At 30.2% G+C, this 19,369-nt stretch overlaps 1 protein-coding gene across 1 annotated transcript; it reads right to left on the bottom strand.

Moving 5' to 3' along the window:
* Nucleotides 1–8,104: 8,104 nt before the first annotated feature.
* On the bottom strand, nt 8,105–9,663 carry LOC126846129 (uncharacterized). The gene is made up of 3 exons (XM_050585309.1): nt 9,281–9,663; nt 8,675–8,831; nt 8,105–8,480 (listed from the first exon to the last, which is right to left on the bottom strand). Exons 1-3 carry the CDS (start codon nt 9,575–9,577, stop codon nt 8,320–8,322), a joined length of 615 nt encoding a protein of 204 aa, XP_050441266.1. The 5' UTR covers nt 9,578–9,663; the 3' UTR covers nt 8,105–8,319.
* Between the last annotated feature and the right edge of the window lie 9,706 nt (nt 9,664–19,369).

Here is a 19,369-nt window from a genome sequence, read left to right as displayed (position 1 = left end):
AACTATGAAAAATAATTATAACTTAGTGTCATCTCACATGTGGTTTAAATTTTAAGAAGTACACTTAGTGAATAAAATAGTTACTGAATTCCATAAAAACAACGTGTACAAAATATGATTATGTACACATAGCTATGTGTTGTCCAAATTATTATGTTGTACACGGGATTTTATAAAAAAATGTAATATATATATGTTCTATTGAAAATAATAAAATTGTATGGCAGTCGAAAAACACCATATCAAGACATCTGTGTATACAGTTACTATAATAGTATACTTTATTTGAGATTATTGTCAGCTTATGCCGTCTTACTACTAGTGTAACCTACGATTTTCTATGCTATTGTAACAAGTACTCACATAAACCAACAAAAGAAAACCAAATTTTAGCAAAAAAATTTCACGTTGAAAATGTTATAATATTATTTTATCATAAAATTCTTTTGCATACTTAAACAGCTCTTTACTCTTCAGAGAAAATGAGTGTCTTATTCTTAACGAATCACCCTGTATTGTGTATTCAACTATAAGATGAATTGGTCATCGTTTAGTTTCCATACATAACATGGTATTTGATAAATAATATTTTTACTTGAAAGTCATAAGTAAAGAAAACTATTCGATATAAAACCTGTATTCGTGTCTACCAGCCTCTCATATGTGAAGATCTAAAACTAATTTGTCGGTTTCTTATTTAAACCGACTTTATTTGAACCCAAAAAGTCTGATGTAGCTATTTTAAAAAATTGGAAAATGTGTGTGTGCCATATTGCATGAATAATGAAATTCTTAAGCAGCAATTGATGGTAATGGGCGGTTGCAAGTATTCATCTTCAGTTCAGTGTCAAGACACAGGAAATTGTTACAAGGAAAATACTTTAAAAAAATATGTACATTAAACTTAAACCCGAGTTCTCATCATTCTGGTATTGCACGGGTGTTTTTAAGTTATTTATAGTTTAGTTATGGACATTGCATAAGATTACACGGGTCACTAGTTTAAGACAGACGGCTATCGCTTAAGCAAAATTACATAAAAACAGGATAAGTTGTAAACTATAAACTCACTACTACATTACCGACGCAATGACATAAGTACATGATTTTTGTACTACTAATAATTTCTATAATATGGTTTGTTTGATATATATTAACAAATAATGTATGTTACTTTAAATTTTTTGTATTATTAATCAAATTATTACTTCTACAAAAGTAGTATCGTTGAGCTTTTATTTAAATACATTGATTAAAGTTTCTCGCAACCTTTGTCTGAAAAAATTAACTCTGAATTTTTTAAAAGCTGTCAAATGCCTTGCCGGGGAAATCCTATTAGCTATGACGTTAAGCCTTCACAAATTACAAAAACAACAATGGCGCGATAATAATATTATGCATTTCACCGTAATAAAATACAATTCTCAAACAGTATAGGTATGATATATATATATTATTATAGTTAAGGTACGTGTTTAATTTCCACAACAATCATGACCTTATGCTTACTAGGTGTATAAGGTGAGCCAACAATACAAATATATATATATATGTATATCAACTATTTTAAATATAACTTTGATTAATGGTGGTCTACATACACAAAAATATTTGTTTTGCTCACTCCTTAAATAAAAAAATAACAGGACAAAGGAGTGTGTGGGACTGCGGAGATCAATGTGTCCAAGGAATGATGTAATTGAAAGTTTAACCTGAATGCCTAGTTTTAGATTTACATAAAATGTTTGTTGATAACGTCGCTGCACCGCATAATCATTTTTATTATCTAAATGTCATTTTTTTTTTCATTTACTATGTTGAGTATAGTTAAGTGTCGTAGAGACATATAATTTTTAAAAAAAATGGTTCCTATATAATATCTGAATGCAATCATCATATGATATAAAATACCAAATAAACGCATTTTAAACCCGTTAAAAAATTACACAACATTCAAACATAATAATATATTAACATCCAATATACAAAACCAAAGCTTATGCCTGCTGTGTACTTGGAGACTTTATCAAACGTTATACCATTAGTAATGAACAATTGATTACTGTAATAATGTATGGCGATTGAATGTACTAATATAATATTATAACAATTACTCAAGTAAATAGCAAATAAATCTATTGGTAATCGTACCTAAAGGTTACATTTATAAAAGAATAATAGCAATTTATAAGTTATTGTTTCCATAAAAAAAGATACCGTCTTTGGTATGCTAATATAAGTTATTTAAAAACTAAAACATTTATCTCTAATGGAAAAATCCAAAGATAAAATCCACATTTTTATTTTATACAGTAATTACTATTGTTAATTTGTATAGGAAACACTCCTTTGGACTGTTGTTACCTAATAATATTAGTTACGCAACATTTGATTTCACACTGGTGAATAGAAATTTAAATGAAATATTGATTACATTTAGTTAATATAAACACCTATAGTCCATTCGGTTTATGCATAGACTTTTATGATCAAAAGCGAACGTTTGTTTGGATTTAATTAAATTATCATGTGACTTGTTTAATAGGATTTTTTTTTTCAACATAAACGATATCCTTACACAACATAATAAACATGTACATGAAAAAAAATTGGTCATCTCGGGTCAAAAGCAAAACGGTAAATTTCAAGTACTTACAACGCTTGACACACATGCCGGATGGTATCTCGACAACTATATAACTTATAACCTGCCTTGGAATTAAGGTTTTTTTTAATGACATTTTATGGTAAATATTTTATTAGATGACACAATTATTAGAAGTTGCTGTAATAAAACCTAAAGATTTTTTATTTAAAAATAATTTACGCCCAAAGGTCAATGGTATACAGGATAAAAATATATGATCTTACAAAAATTAATTAAAAATAATTACAACACCACTAAAGAGGGGAAATGTTGTAAAGATCATTGAACAACAGATATTATTTAGAACCCTTTTTAGTCTGGCTAAAGAAATGATCAAGAAATCCAAATTATAATATTAATTATTGCCATTGGCATTCGGTTTACCGGAGAATAATAGATATAGTTTTGTTTGTAAAAGAATATAATATAAAATAGGTTAGATGATAAGGTAAGTCATAATTATTATTATTCGTGCGATTTTTGCACAGTGCCATAATGTTTTCGGTCAGGTTTCTGTTATGACATACCTAGCTGAAAGATCAATAAAGATAGTGTAGTCGAGCCGGCAGATTTGGTAGATCAACGCGTGCAATAAGCATAGGGAAGCGACATACCTGGGAGTTATATAACATTACTATTATTTATTAGAATGCTTTCTTTGCTATATTTTATGGGATTGTACTTAATTTAATTTATCAAACTCCGGCGGGCTATTGAAAACGGTAGAAAAAAATCATTAATTTCACATGGTTGCGCATACTCCATACATAAATTAAATAATATTTTAGACAACGATAACAGTTCCCACTGGAACGTACTTAGATACAGTTATACCAAGTCTTAAGGTAACGACGTTTCATATGAAACTGTACTAACACTGACAAGGCACAAAGCCTACACAACCTTAAATTACAATAATTACATTCAGTACAGAACGTCACTAATTGTTCACAGAAGCCTCGAGGTTGACTTTTGGAAAGAAAAAAAAAACATAATTAAATTACTATATTGTGTGACGGTTGTAATGAAAAACCATCCTCGTCGTTTCTGACCCTATTTTTTTTTTATATATAAATGAGGAAATGGCATTAAACGTTTTCCTCTCCTCTGTCTCTCCACGTCTAAATCGACACCCTTTTTAATTGTTTAGTTTATACAACTAAATCGCTTTGTAATTTAACAAAAAAAAAAAACCAAACAAACAGTAATTGTTCTCAGGGTTAAAAGCGAAAAAAAAACACCAACAAACGAATTAAAGGCATCTTTTACTTTCTTTAAGGAGAGGTGTGGGGGCGGCTGATAAACATTTTTTTTTTTAGAATTTGAAAACTTTATGTGCTTTAAAAAGTGATTAGCGGTAATTTCGGGTTTTCTAAAAAAAAAAATGGTGTATCATTTACAATTTTTAACTTTTTATTTACCAACAACAATTTTCAAACTTTTAGGAGCACTTTAATTATTATTCATTACTTTTTTTACCGACTGAATTTTAGAAAATGGATGATAATATAAACTAATTATCCTTTTTTTGTTTAGTTTAAATCCTTTTCATTTAATTTCAGTAAATCAACAATAACACAACATTATATTTTTTAAGCCAATAACAATACCAATAATACAATATTATATACTGTATAAATGTTGTAAAATTGTTATGCTTAGTTAACTTGTTGGGCTTTAGTGCCAACGTCAAACAGTATCTATTTCTACAGGCAAATAATGTAAATTTTAAACAATTATCACATTACAGTATAAAAAGCCTCATATACAAAATTGTGCAGTAGCGCTTGGTCTAACTTTTTTTTTTCTCTAATATATATTTATAGTTTAGAAGCTATCCGCTACTGTCTGTGTACGCATCTTTAAGTAAAACCACTTAAGATTATATGTGTTGCACTTTAAATATTTAACGTAACGGTTGTGGGATGAACAAACAGCTGAAAGTCCACCGACGGTGGGTTAGGGTCACTGGTAAACGGATGGCGGCTAGCCGAGCTGTGATGCGTCTAATGGAATAATTTAGACTGATGAACGTTAAGCAATTAAAAAAAAAAAAAACCCCGTCGGTTCTTCATCACTGTCAGAGACCTCGTGTATAATATATATTTCACCCTTAATTTTCTTTTGGCGTGTAGTCGACCGAACCGGGGTAGAGCACGACAAAAAAGTGGCTAAAGTCAAGTTAAATTTTCACAAATGAATTAATGCACACATCTCGGTGTGACGCAACAACGTTGTCTCCATTATGCCGAGAGGGTCACGTTCGGGTCAACCAGTGTATACTGGCGGTAAAATATTACATTGAGATCCACGGTAAAGTAAAAAATATAATAATATATTTATCAACAATTATTATCCGCCTGAGCTCTGAATAATTAAAACCAGTAAAAAAAAAAAAATACCTCCGGCAAGTAAAAAAAAACAATAACCACCGATAACAATCACTGCGTACTCTGTACAGCCTTATTTAACGTCTTAACAGTAATCAGCGTGGGTGCAAGTGTGGGGGCGTTTTGAAGATGAGCACCCAAAGACAATGCGCCGAAACGCTGTATTGCATAATTTTCAAACGGCACACACTTAGTGTCTTTGTCTCGGTGTGTACCCTCTTGGAGATAACCGCAGTTGAATTTTCTGTACTTAGGGCCCAAAAGTTCATGCATAATATGCTACGTTTTAATCAATGGTCCGGAAATAGTTAGATGAGCTACTAGTTTGAATAAGAAACACAGAAATCAAAACAAATTTTTCTTTGCAAATTTTACATCATAAGCGACATTTTTTCATTATTATGACGCGTTTAATATTATTTAGTTTAGAATGTATACACAATTTGTTGTAATATTTTTTTTATACTCCAATAGTAAATATTATCATGGATTTCATTTATACAATTTGCATCATTATACATTTTTGTGTTAAGTTAATATTTTATGTTAACAATAGTATATTACTGTGATAGTAATATTAAATTTACATTATATTCTCTAGGCTAAGCAAACTGCCTTCGATAGTTCATACATAAAATAAACAGGCTAGTTTTGATCGAACGAGTGTATTTAAGTGTGTCAGTACAGCCGATGAAGAGGCAGAGTAAGCCCCGAGGAGACACTTGGCCATCATTAATGAGCCTATTGTAATAAATACAGTCATGTATACGAGGAGGAACTGTAGATGGATTGCAGATTAGTCATACTTGTTCAGTATTATTATTAAATATATATAGATATATATACATATACAGATTATTAATGAGGTCCCCTTAATGTGGGGTTTTCTATTCATAGTGATCGCGTGTACATGTTATTAAATTGTAAATAGTTTTAAAAAATACTTATTGTTAAAAATTGTAGTTTTCAATAAGTGATTTAAATTTAAAAAAAAGTTCTGTATAGATTATAACAGAACTATCACTTCAATCAACATTTGTTGTACTTTTATAACAAGCAATGTCGATTTTTGACTTAATTTTCAATCCTCGTTTATCGACCTAACGTTTACAACGATTTAGACGACTGTATACAATGTACATACAATGCGGTTTATTAATTTATGTAATTTTAATTTATTCGTCCCCTGCCGAATTAATAAAATTACATTTAATTACAATATTGCTGTTCAACAATCTCCAGTCGAAACATATTACTTATGGATGATTATGCAGCGTCTGTGATGGTAATAATAATAACACAGTCTGCGAGACAAATAAATGAAAGTCTAAAGCCACATATATATATATATATATATATATATAATAGTCAGTCATGCGAAACTTATGGTTTAATGACGAACCGCGATTATGAAGTCTAGAACTAATTAGTAAGTGGTATTTTTTGTATTTTTAAAAATATTTCAGCGGCACTATAGTGTTATTAAATGTAATATAAATTGCGACGGACAATAATTATTATTTTAGTGTCCCACGCACGACGGTCAATCTTTTTGAACGAATTGTAAAAATGCCGCCTAATTTTGCAGTAATTATTATCATTACAGGATTGCGCGTGGTGGACATGTGAATTTTTAAGCCAAATCAGAACGTCAAGTTAAACGTCTGCGCTGTGTAATGTGTCTCTCGGACGAGGCTAAGAAACAGGTGTTGGCGGATACCGTTTCTGATAGCCTCGAGGACTTCTCCGAGAAGGGTAACTCAATAGGGTTTGTTTCTGTAATTGGTTGTTTTTTGGCCGTAAAACCACAGAACAAACAGAAGGGATCTTCACAGATACATATATATAAGTATATGTATATATATATACATATACCGTGTGATTGGTTAACTATGGACCACTCAATATCTCAGAAGATATTAGACTTCTTACAATTTTTTTTTTGTACATTTATAGCTATTATTTGGGACAAATTTTATATATTTTTAAAAAATTTAACACCATCCCTTATGCGTTAAAACCATATCAACTTTGGATTTTTAAACGGTAACCCCCAATTTTTTTTTTTTTATGACCGTGTTTATTTTTTTTTAATTTAATTTTATGCGTAAAAACAAGCTAAATCGGTTGAGTAGTTAACGAGCTACACAGTTTTAAAATTAAGGGGAGTGCAAAAAAAAAATGTAATATCTTGGAGACGATAACATATTAAGGTGACCCTTGACTGCTCTTTGTTATTATTCATTGACAATAGCTATAGTAGCGTTTAAAAATCATAACTATTTACATTAGGTAAATAATTCACCGATAGTAAATAATAATCATAAAGATCATTTGCTATATCGAGTGACAAATATTACCACCACTACACACTTCTACATTTATGAGGATTTATCAAATATCATGTCATGTATGGAAACTAAATGATGTCCAATTCATCTTATAGTTGAATACACAATACAGGATGGTTCGTTAAGAATAAGACACTCATTTTCTCTGAAGGGGAAAGGGCTGTTTAAGTATGCAGAAGAATTTTATGATAAAATAATATTATAACATTTTCAATGTGAAATTTTTTTGCTAAAATTTGGTTTTTTTTTTTGGTTTATGTGAGTACTTGTTACAATAGCATAGAAAATCGTAGGTTACACTAGTAGTAAGACGGCATAAGCTGACAATAATCTCAAATAAAGTATACTATTATAGTAACTGTATACACAGATGTCTTGATATGGTTTTTCGACTGCCACACAATTTTATTATTTTCAATAGAACATATATATATATATATATTACATTTTTTTTATAAAATCCCGTGTACAACATAATAATTTGGACAACACATAGCTATGTGTACATAATCATATTTTGTACACGTTGTTTTTAAGGAATTCAGTAACTATTTTATTCACTACGTGTACTTCTTAAAATTAAAACCACATGTGAGATAACACTAAGTTATAATTATTTTTCATATTTTCCTATAGATAAAATGAAAAATGCAAAAATTGTGAATAATCAGTGTTTATTTGAAGAAAAAAAAATAGTGATTTTGTTGACAAAATTAATTTTGAATTGCTGATTTTTTAGACATTTTTTTAGATAATCAGACTCCCGGGTACTATAGTGTACCGACTTTAAATAAATAAATAAATACATTTATTAATCTATAGTAACATCCAATTAGACCTAGGGTACACTATAGTGTACCCTATTTTTTAACATAATAATAGACTAATTAGTATGTATAGGTTTTTTTCTTGTAACTTTTATTTTAACTAGCTAATTGTTTTCCTGCCAGAAGAACAATGAAGTCTGTTCCCGTGACTCTTTTTCCGCCCTATTTTTTCTATTTTCTGCCCAGTGTTCTACAGAAACGCCACGGCTTTTGCATATGTATTTAAAAAGTTTACCATATCCATCTCCGTCCAAGTCAAAAGGACCTAAAAGAAAGAATAGATAATATTTTATTCTAAATAAATAATAAACACACGTATGTTTACAAATTGTTCTTATAGAAACATGGTATAGCGCATATATTAAAATGCTAGGGATGCTACTTTTTCAAAAGTAGTTAGAATGCCCCTACTATTTTTACCAAGTGAAGCACTGTAAATAAAGCATGGATAATGTTTACCTTGAGGTATACTTGGATGATCAACGTAGTATTGTTGTATTCTGTAATTGTCGCTTTTGTTTTTTCCCATAAACAACCTAAAATCACCTCTTGCAACCTTCTGATTTGGATATTTATTGTTCCAACTTCTACAATAATTGTACGAATCTCTTAGAATCTGAAATGTTTTTTAATTAACATCAATATACTTCATTACATAATTGCCCCATTATAAAATCGAAATACATAATGCTTTTTTATGATATTTTAATCATAAATAATTCAAGTATCTTCAAAAATTAATCTTTAAACTATCATTAAGCTAACCTTCACCTATAATTAATTCTTTGGTTATGACTTGTCTAACAGTTGATCACAATTTAACTGTACATTTAGGATCTACAAGATTATGTCAATAGAAATGCCTCTTCTTAAAGTACTGAACTCAATTACAATTCATTAAAAATAAAGTACACATTTACACTATTTACATGACTTGAGGTTACTCCCACTTGGATGTCTTGACTAGTTCGCCAACTAAGCAATGACCGACGACGATAGACAAATCAAATCGACAGTAAACTAATAACTTTAAAAGAATAGTCTAAAAATAATATAAAAAATTACTTCAGCTTCAATTGGGTCCGGTTCACAGCTACAGCTAGAGCTATGGGTACTAGCAACCATAGCATTCGTAGCTCTTCTTTCTGGATATAAAGCTTCATATTGGTCTTTAGGGTCTAGCTGTATGGAAACGAAGTCTTTAATGAGATCATCATCCAAATCTTCTATAGCAGTTAATCCCATATCTATTTTTACATATTCATCAGTTAAATCTGTATCCATAGCTTCATATTCATCTCCCGGTACGGAATTAGTAGCTAAAATCAACGACAGTAACAAAATAGATAACTTAAAAGACATCGTGTTATTGTTTTATGAACAACAAACTGAAGGTATACTGTGAGACAATACGAATGAGATTTACCGTCTTTGAATAGCTGTAGTAAGAAAAAAAACTAAAACTATATGAGTACAAAAAGTTTATGCCAGATATACACATGTTGTATGTTAACCATACAAATGTATCGGTTTTGCTACAACGCACATGTGTGTGTTTTTTTTTTTTAATTTCACTGAAAATCTAACCAATCATATTATCATGTGATAAGAATTGAAGTCGGCATCCGCCATTTTTTTTGGATTTATGTGTGTATTTAGACGTATAATAATAAGAATAATTATTAATTAATAAGGTCATGTGGACGACCGCGTCTTAAGCGTCGTTGGACTGGTGGATGTATGTGTAGATTGAAGAAAAGTGAACCTGTTGATTTTGGTAGTGAATTATGACATTTTTTTGCCAGGGTGCTTATGAGATAGTGGATGTTTTTAATTTGGAAGTCTTTGTGTAAAATTTTTGTCGCGTTCGAACCAGAGAGCGTTGGCCATTATATATATTCTTAATACCTTATTTTTGAAGGTTTGAATTTTTTTCAAAGTGTGTAGGTGCACAACTACCCCAAATAGGGCAAGCGTAGGTGAGCAGTGGACGTAGGATTTGCTTGTACATAAATAGTGGACATTTTTTATGTATTGCGGATTTTTTATTTAATATAGGGAACAACGTCGAAAAGCGCTGTTGGTATGCTTGTTGTAGTTTGCTTGATATATGTGGCCACCACGTTAGCCTTTCATCCAATGTGACTCCAAGATATTTGACTGAAGGTTACCAAGATATACAAGCCAATATTAAGTAATGTTTAATTATTATCCATGGTTACATTCTACTACGTACTACAGGGTTAATAATGTTAGAAATCCAACGTCGATAATACGATACAAAGTTATTTATTCAATTTACTTCATAAGTACATATAACAAAATAAGAAGAATAACAAATGGTATAGAGACAACTGAGAAAATGTAGCTGAGATAACTAGCCATCATAGATCAAGACTTCTTGGCCCTGACCAGTCGGTGGATGGTCAACTGCCTTCGGAGGTCCGTACTGCAAGTCCATTGGCTTTTGGGGCACCACGTTTTGCTTTTCCACCAGCTTTTCAGGCCTCAAGTCTACAATATTGTACGCATATCACTGTAAAATAAAATATTTTATACGACCAAAGAACAAACTTACTTTGTACAGTGTACGTATCGTCGTACAGCAAAGCGTGAATGCGACTGTAGCACAATCGACAGGGAACACATTAGGAGGATGACACAATAAACCATAGCCATCTCGAGACAAAAATCTTGTGCAAAAATTGAGACAAAATATTTAACTGTGCAAAATTGAATTATCATAAGACAGTCGATTGCCAAACAACATAATATATTATGGTATCCAAGCAACGTTGACCAAGTAACGTCATAGAGTAATAAATGATACAACGAGATGAAACTAGCTTGTGTGGAATTACAGCAAAGTTCACAGAAACACTAAAACCAGTACCATCACAGAAAAGAAGAAAAAAGTTTTTTTTTGTCATTTATGTGTATATAAAATAATATATCTATATTTGTGATTCTGTGTTATCAACTTAGCTGCTATAAACATATTTTCATGTGATTAGGTTCTTCTAATTCCCACAATGATGGCGGAAATTTGGTAACTTCAATTATCGCTATTGGCGGCATGTACACTTAGCAATCCCGTTTATTATATATGTATAACGGACATGATTTTATCTCTTCCCGTAAGAGCCCGTGTAAAAATGATACAGTTTCTTTTCTTTTTATGATAATCGCAGAGAGATATTTTGTTTCCTATAGTGCTATATACATCCGTCCACAGTGATTGTTTTTTATCATGGTCTTTACCCATTTTCCGATTACTGTCAAATTTGTCCAAGACGAGGTCACAACCGTTGGGGGATACTACTATCACCACTAGGTATTACAATAATAATAGTGATTATAATATAATAGCGACACGTTAAGAACGCGAAAAATGTTTAAATAAAAAACCGACTGCACAGGTAAATACCTACATTGCAGTCGTACGTTTATATTATAGTGTTAACGGTTTTCAGCATAGGTGTCCAACCCATATACACCTAATATACTCGACTGCAATATGGCATTGAGCATATTATTATTACAATACTAATGTGGGTACATATAAAACACCCGCATGTGTGTTATTAGTCTAATATTCGCGTTATTAATTTTCGGTTGTCCGACCTTCGCGGCTAATCGAATAATATACTATCATTGCTCTGGCTAAACAAAGTATGGTATACAAAGACAGACGTCTTGAGGCGATATACCAATAAGGGCGTGTGTATCAGATTTAGGTAAACTGTATAAGTAGATTAGCACAAGATAGTGGGATAGTGGGATTTTCTCGTTCGGTACGTTTTCCGGTCGGTTACTTTGTATTTAAAAATGCTTGCTAGTGTACTTAAAATTCAACACGGCACAATGACTATTGCAATATCAATTATCTCACGGCTGTAATATGCATCTATAGCTGACATTTACACAACCAAACCGCCGCCGTTCACGATCCTATAAATCGCTATTAGAAAATCGTGTTCAACATTTATTCCAATATTACTGTTATTATTATAAGCTGATAATAATGAAATTGAGATACAATTTTTTTTTTTTTTTTGGATACAACAGTCAAAATAGTATCATCGTGCCGACCCGTTTGGCAACTGTTATGAAGGTAAATTAGAGCGGTTCTTATTTGCACGATTTCCGAATTTCAATATTATGCCGGGCCATTATTCGATTCAAAAAAAAAATTGAAGAAGAATATTATAAGCCTACTTTGAAAACTTTCTAATCCGATCCTGACCATTCGTCGTGACGAGGAGAAGTTTTCCGTTTAAAAAAATACCTGCAATTTTTCTATTTCCATTTAATTATTCTTCTGAGTGTGTAAAAAGCTGTGAAATTATGTACAACAATAAAAATGTTTCCAAAAAGGTAAACTGTAAAGTTGTATTTATTATCCGAGAAAATCAATGTCTTATCCTTAACAAATCACCCTGTATACACTATGTATTTCATACTTTTATTTATAGATAAAATAATATCTAGAATAGGTTATAAGTATAAGACGGTTTACATATTTTATTATGTATAATTATTCAATAAAAATAAACGTCGTGGCCCGTAGATAAGTGACTTTCATTAAACACAATCACCTAATAACATATTATTTTTTAAGTTTAAACTAAGTGGTCGTGACTAATTGTTGTAATAGGCGTTTGCGCTACAATTATCGATGCACAGTTGGAAAAAAAACGCCCAAGCAATAACCATTGAGAATCTTACTATTTCTTATACTTAACTTATTATAATAAAACTGTCGCGTGGATTGTTAAAGTTGTGAGTTTGTAATATTTCAAAATGCAAAAAAATGTATAGCCATAATAAAAAACGGCTATCGCATCAAAGCTAAAAAAAATATTAAACAAATAACATGTATAGGTAGGTATCCCTACCCGAACAGATAATAATAATATGCATGACTGATAACTGTAAGAATATTTCAAAAGCCAAATAACAAAGTATTTCCATTACTAAATTGAAAACTTTGAAAAGATAAAACGAACTGCGTTTCAAATGAATTGATTTTCATAAACTGTCAGAGAGACTTTTTTTTTTGTACCAAGATGTTGTAACTTTTATAATAGTTTGCGATTTTGTCTTTCCAACATTGGCACCGACTACCGACTGACGATAAAAGCTTTTTTCAATGTGTACACTATCTATGATGTGGTGAATAATGTCATAACAATATGAAAACACAGATAGCTCACTCAGCATGACGTCACACGACTGAAAATGATATCAGTGTGACCAGTGTAATAATATCACAGATTAGAGGTAAAAACAAATTATCTAAACTTTAATAATAATAGTCAGAAATAATTTAAATCTCAAGGCCGAGTTTGTACGACAATATTGTAAAATATCTGCACGATAATTTTTACCGATTCGTGTGGTTATACTGATATCAGGTCAGTGTGTCGGAAACATAAAAAAAACATCCTTCTGTTTTTCTACTGTGTGGTCAAAGAAACTTGATTAAGCATTTCTGTAATGTTATCGCCATCAACCTTCGTTAATCGACTACTTGTTATCAGTAATTCTTATCAGTTTACGTTATTATTGTAAATAGTGTGTATACAATATTTTCGGTACTATAATTTGGCACTACTGCATTAACTTTAAACCAATCAAAAATCGTTATTCGACAGCCTATTGTTTTACTATGGAGTGCACTAATCTGGTTTTATGTAATCTGTGGAAATAACGTCTTCTCGTCGTTAATAAAAAATCTGGCAAAAAAGCCGTTTAATAAACGTATTAATTGTCAACGGTAAATATTACACTAATAATGGAATTAAAATCTTTGTTTACCGTTCGATTGACTCTGAGGAAATCCAAACTATTATGTTTACTCAAGTGGAACTGGTATACTGTCAACAAGACCAGTCGAACGGAGTAATAGCAGCTGCTGTAGTTATTGAAAATCATTATTTAAATATTATTGTTATTATTAATTAATTAAAACCACCTTTCATCTAAAGGTAAATCAATTGAAATGAATGATTTTCCATTTGATGGATTCCAATAAAGCAAACCGAACGGTCCGGATTTCGCAGTATTATAAATAATTATAATTCCATCTGGACGAGAAGAAAACAAATATTAACTCAGTCCAGTCATTTCACAAATCAATTAAAATTGAAATATATTATAGAATCTAAACGAGCCAAATTTTTAAACAAACATTTAATTTTAATTAGTAATGCACATAAGGCAATTTGTATTAATAGCTATGAGCATTGGGCAGTGAAATAAATAACCAACAGAGAAAAAAAAGTATTAAAAGTTCAAGTTTTATCAAACAAACAGCGCTATCTGTGATGACAAAAATGGAAGGAAAAGTGCCATGTCACGAAAACCATAGGATTATAATACTTATAATAACTTACATGTATTTACTTAAGTACGATTTATAATGCAGTTTTAAGTTTCCCTTAAATTTATAAGCAATAAAAAATTGTAATCCATACATCAGTTTTTTTTTTTGAGATAAGCTCAGATTTTTTTTTAATACATTATTAACACAAAAAAACAAGTTAATTTGTAAAAGATAGAAATGTATCATCTTGGCTTAACATGTTGAATTTTTTTAAATATTTTTTATACATTATAATTTTTTATTTCGCTGATATTCTCTAATTTATATTTTAGATTCGGTTGTTTGGACGCAAAATGGCCAATGCGGATATTTACACTTCAATCAATGTTATATTGAAAATTTGCCTTTCATGGATTTCAAAGTTGTATACTTCATTAGTACTGTTTACAAGTCATACCGTTCCGGGTTAATATCATTGCTAATATTTTAGGACTTTCTCAAAGTATCTTAAACTCAATAAAAGGACGACGTTGTTTATTGTTTAGTTTGATGAAACCTAAAACTACTTGACTAGTAAACAATGTTAGTATTGTAAATACAATGATATATTGTATGAAAATATTGTACAGTTCTGTTATTGCATTTTGTACTATTTTGTAAAGGGGACTATTTGTGTTTGACGTTTGCCACAAATGATATAGTAATTATAAGAGTAGGTATATAAGCGTTAACAGTTAATCTCAAGCAAGAGGGCAAGGATAAGCCTAGGGGGAAAATGAATAGCCATCATAATCAAATCTAAAACAAAATACTTAAAAAATGTACTGGGCAATTAACAAAATCGAGGACGTGTATGGTTTCAAGGGGTTTTCTTTCCACGGAAATTCGGTTAATGTACCAAATCAACGTTGTTGTAATATATATTATATATATTTTGTAATATTAGGTCATAAGTCACAACGTTGATTTGGTCTATTAGCCCATTAAGGTTCGGTAAAAAAAATATTACTGTAGTTAAGTACTTTAAACATGAACAGTTCATGTTATTGCTATGACCCACTCATTGATTTGTATTATTTCATTACTTTAAACTACCTACTGGTCATACAAAGTGTGGTATGTGCATATATAAAACGTGATTTTACTACATTTTAAGGAGATATATAGTTATAAAGTTCAATCATAATATTGGAATATACAAAATACCACGTTGGTCGTTATACTTACAATATGTTTGATAAACTAAGAACAAAATATACGATAAAACCCGAAGGAAAAAATACTAAAATATTTAAACTTTGAAATTTGTTCAGTCTATGCATTTTTTATGTATTCTCGATAACTGTTTATACGTGATGTGCGTTGCACTTAACGTTTCGATAACGAAATGATGTAAAACGGAAATGTAGCTAATAAATAAATTACACCAGAGATGAAACATAAACGACGGAATTTGTTCAAGATAACAAAGATCTACAAGGAAACATTACGGTTAGTTTATGTTGTATTCGCATCTCAACAAAATATATTATATAAATGGCATTGTCGAAAAAAGTGTAAGCATATAAAAAAAAAAATAAATATTTAAGTATTTTTACAACACGGCTATGCCAATGGGCTTAGAACTAATTTCGGTCAATGTTTAAATGTTTCTCTTAAACTAAAAAAAAGTTAATAGCAAAATGGTATGTTTATCTAAATAATTGATTGATTTCGCACAATTTAAATATAAATAGGTATTATTCAAATTTACTTACAACATAACACGAATGAAATTTACGTTAATGTACATAAACATTTGAGTTTGAGATTTGCAACTTTAATCATAGAATTAAAACTTAAACGAAGAATTTAATTAAATTTATTTTTAAAAAAAAACATGGATACGTTATCTCTTATCACTTATATTTTGCCCCTTATATCTAATCTCTTACCACTTAAAATTTAGCGTCATGAAATTTCCTGTATCCAACCCAATAACATGTAAAAATAGTACATTAAATTAAGATATAATATTACACTAAAACCTAACCAGAATATAACATAGTGTTATTCTTGGTAAATTAGTAATCTTAAACTTTAAAAAAAACCGATATTGTTTCAACCTGCTCTTTGTAGTAATTAACGTTTGTTTTCTCTTTTAAAAATAACATTATTAATGTTTGCACAACACTTGACACGTTGTTATTATTTCTTCTTCGTTGCATTCACCGTATAGGGTAAGGAGATAGGCTTGTTGTCCTAAGACTTGTCACCTGTTAACCCTGTAATAATTACCACTAAATATTATGACGGTGGTTTTATTTCAGTTTATTATAAATTTTAAATATTGATCTATATATCATAAACGAGAGTTTTGTATGGTGAGTTATGGTAGTCAGCAGTTCAATTCAAATTGAATCTGCATATATTATTTTGTATACTATGAAAAACCGATTGATTTTTGAAAAATACTAGAATAAATAAGATCAAACCGGTTGTCAGTAGCAAGTCCATATTAGTAAACAAATGATTGTAGAACGATAGGAAAACATAATAGACACTAGTTATAATTTGAAGTGAAATGCAATTCATACAGTTTATTATCTAATAAAAATGCATTTGTGCATCGTTATTTAAACGACGCTTATTAGACGTTACTTCATGTTATTGTCGGCAAGTCGAACAATAAATCACTTCATATTGACATGGTTTATTAACAGATTTCTATATAAATATCCATACCTACCGTTTAAATTAAAAAATAATTAAATCTACATCGAACAAAAAAATAACGTTTGAAATTATTATCAAAAGCAAACTGATAAACACAATATTGATTTCTATCCTTTCACGTTACTCAAAATGTCTATCGACTTGAATTCCAAAGCAGTAAACGCATGTACAAAAGATCATGCCACAAAAGCACCTTGAGTGATTTATAACATTGATATTTTTAATTTTACAGATTATCACAAAAGAACTGATATGCATATTTGACACATACATGGCAACCGTCCATACTGTTACACTATTGTCTATAGTCAAAGTTGTATACTTTTGACTTAACAAGGTTATTATTGAACCGAAACATGTACAAGCAATTTATTACAAATTATTTTCCTATTTTTTTTTTTTTTTTTTACGGAAGTTATTCATGTTCAAAGTCATAAAATATTTCTTACAAATTACAATATTCATATTGTTTCGCTTCGTGGCCAAAGCAATGTTCTATTTATTGTTGAACCTATAAAATAGGTTTTATATAGTGTACGCTATTATGGTTCTACGGTATAAAAGCAATTTGTTTGAAGTCTAATACAAGTATACATGGAGGCTAAATGTAAGAAATTCCACCACGGTTGAACTATGTAAGTTGAATTCGATTTTTTCAAAACATAAATTTGATGCAATAGTGTATTATTAACAAAAATATTATTACCTAAAGAAGTCAAAGGACAAGCTCTTACTCGTCAAATAATTGCATCATTAACAATCACGACCGGTAAGTATAATATATAAAATAAAATTGATTTTAGTAATTCAATTTTTTAATGGTCGTCAACAATATTTTTAATTTTTTTCTAATCGCTATAAAATAAAATGGCCAAAACTGTTAATTTTTATATGGAAATATTAAATAAAAATAGAAGTAACAAAATGTCACAATAAAGTACACCAATGAAACTGTATGAATTTGCATATAAATTTATACTTATAAGCGTTAAGAATATATGAAAACTGATACCGTTGTTTACTTGAGTAATTGCTTTTTAACGGAGATTGAAACCATTTTTTACCAACATGGTCCAAAGAGAACCTCTGTAGTTGTCTTCTATTATATAACATCAACTATAGTGACAAATGACAATCATGTCAACTGTCAAGCCTGAATGATTGCGTAAAAGAGCTTAACAAGAAAAAGATGTTTCCAAACGTAAAACACTTATTTCCGGTATCATATTCTGATACCAAGACGAATGAAAATCTTATAAAATATTTTTCCGAATCCTAACTTTAAAGCACACTTACAGATTGTATCATGTTGAATTTTATTTTTAAGTATAAAATTTCGACTACATATTTTCAATTCTGTAAAATGATTCGATCTCTTTGGCTACTTTACTATGTTATGTGGGTAACCGATTTTCAGTTTCTCGTAATTAATCAAATTAAAATAGCAATTTTTTCAATATTAAAGCCCAATTTTTTTTTCATAAAAATAACAATAGTTATTAATAATCTGTTAGCTACGTAATCTGGTAAAATTGCCAAGTATTTACTAAGTAGTCGACATTTTGTCTGGCTTTTTGGTCTAAATAGTCAGATTTTTTACAGACCGCGTGTAATCCTCTTAAATTAAAAACCTAATAAAATATTATAATACACGTTAAGTTTCAGAAATTGATAAATTTCTGGAAAATACAAAACATCAACGTTGTTTAATATCGAGCATAAAGAAAAATGTTTTCAAAAAAAAAAAATCTATAAAATTTCAATAATTGCTGGCAGCTTCACCGGTTGGCATTTAATCTGTGCAACGATGTTGGGTCAAGAATTCGGTCCCGAGTTCATGACGTGTACTGCAGGAGTCGCGGCGATTGGCGTAAGCACACCGGTAAGCGGGATATTATAATATTTATATTAATATGCCGTTTCTTATGCGGCTATTTAAACTAGAACAGAATTATTATACCTATAATATCTACTGCCATTGTACAATGAAAAAAAATGTGTATTGGTATGCGCGACGTTGCGCAAAATTTGCCCGTGGTCGTCCGGGCTCCACATGTGTAGTACGGCCGTAGAGGTCAAAAAGTTTCATTTAGATAAATGGGAAGGCACGG

The sequence above is a fragment of the Adelges cooleyi genome, unplaced genomic scaffold (genome assembly GCF_023614345.1).
Source record: "Adelges cooleyi isolate 19-005CV unplaced genomic scaffold, UGA_ACOO_1.1 ACOO_flye_CR_arks_rails_tigmint_CR_PRNA_108, whole genome shotgun sequence".
NCBI classification, from domain to species: Eukaryota; Metazoa; Arthropoda; class Insecta; order Hemiptera; family Adelgidae; genus Adelges; species Adelges cooleyi.
This window is presented reverse-complemented; position numbering and strand designations above follow the sequence as displayed.

Coding starts and splice junctions, on each gene's coding strand:
- LOC126846129 (XM_050585309.1), bottom strand. CDS start 9,577: ATGTCTTTTAAGTTATCTATTTTGTTACTGTCGTTGATTTTAGCTACT. Junction 8,832..9,280: donor CGGACCCAATTGAAGCTGAA/GTAATTTTTTAT, acceptor AAAACATTTCAG/ATTCTAAGAGATTCGTACAA. Junction 8,481..8,674: donor TCATCCAAGTATACCTCAAG/GTAAACATTATC, acceptor TCTTTCTTTTAG/GTCCTTTTGACTTGGACGGA.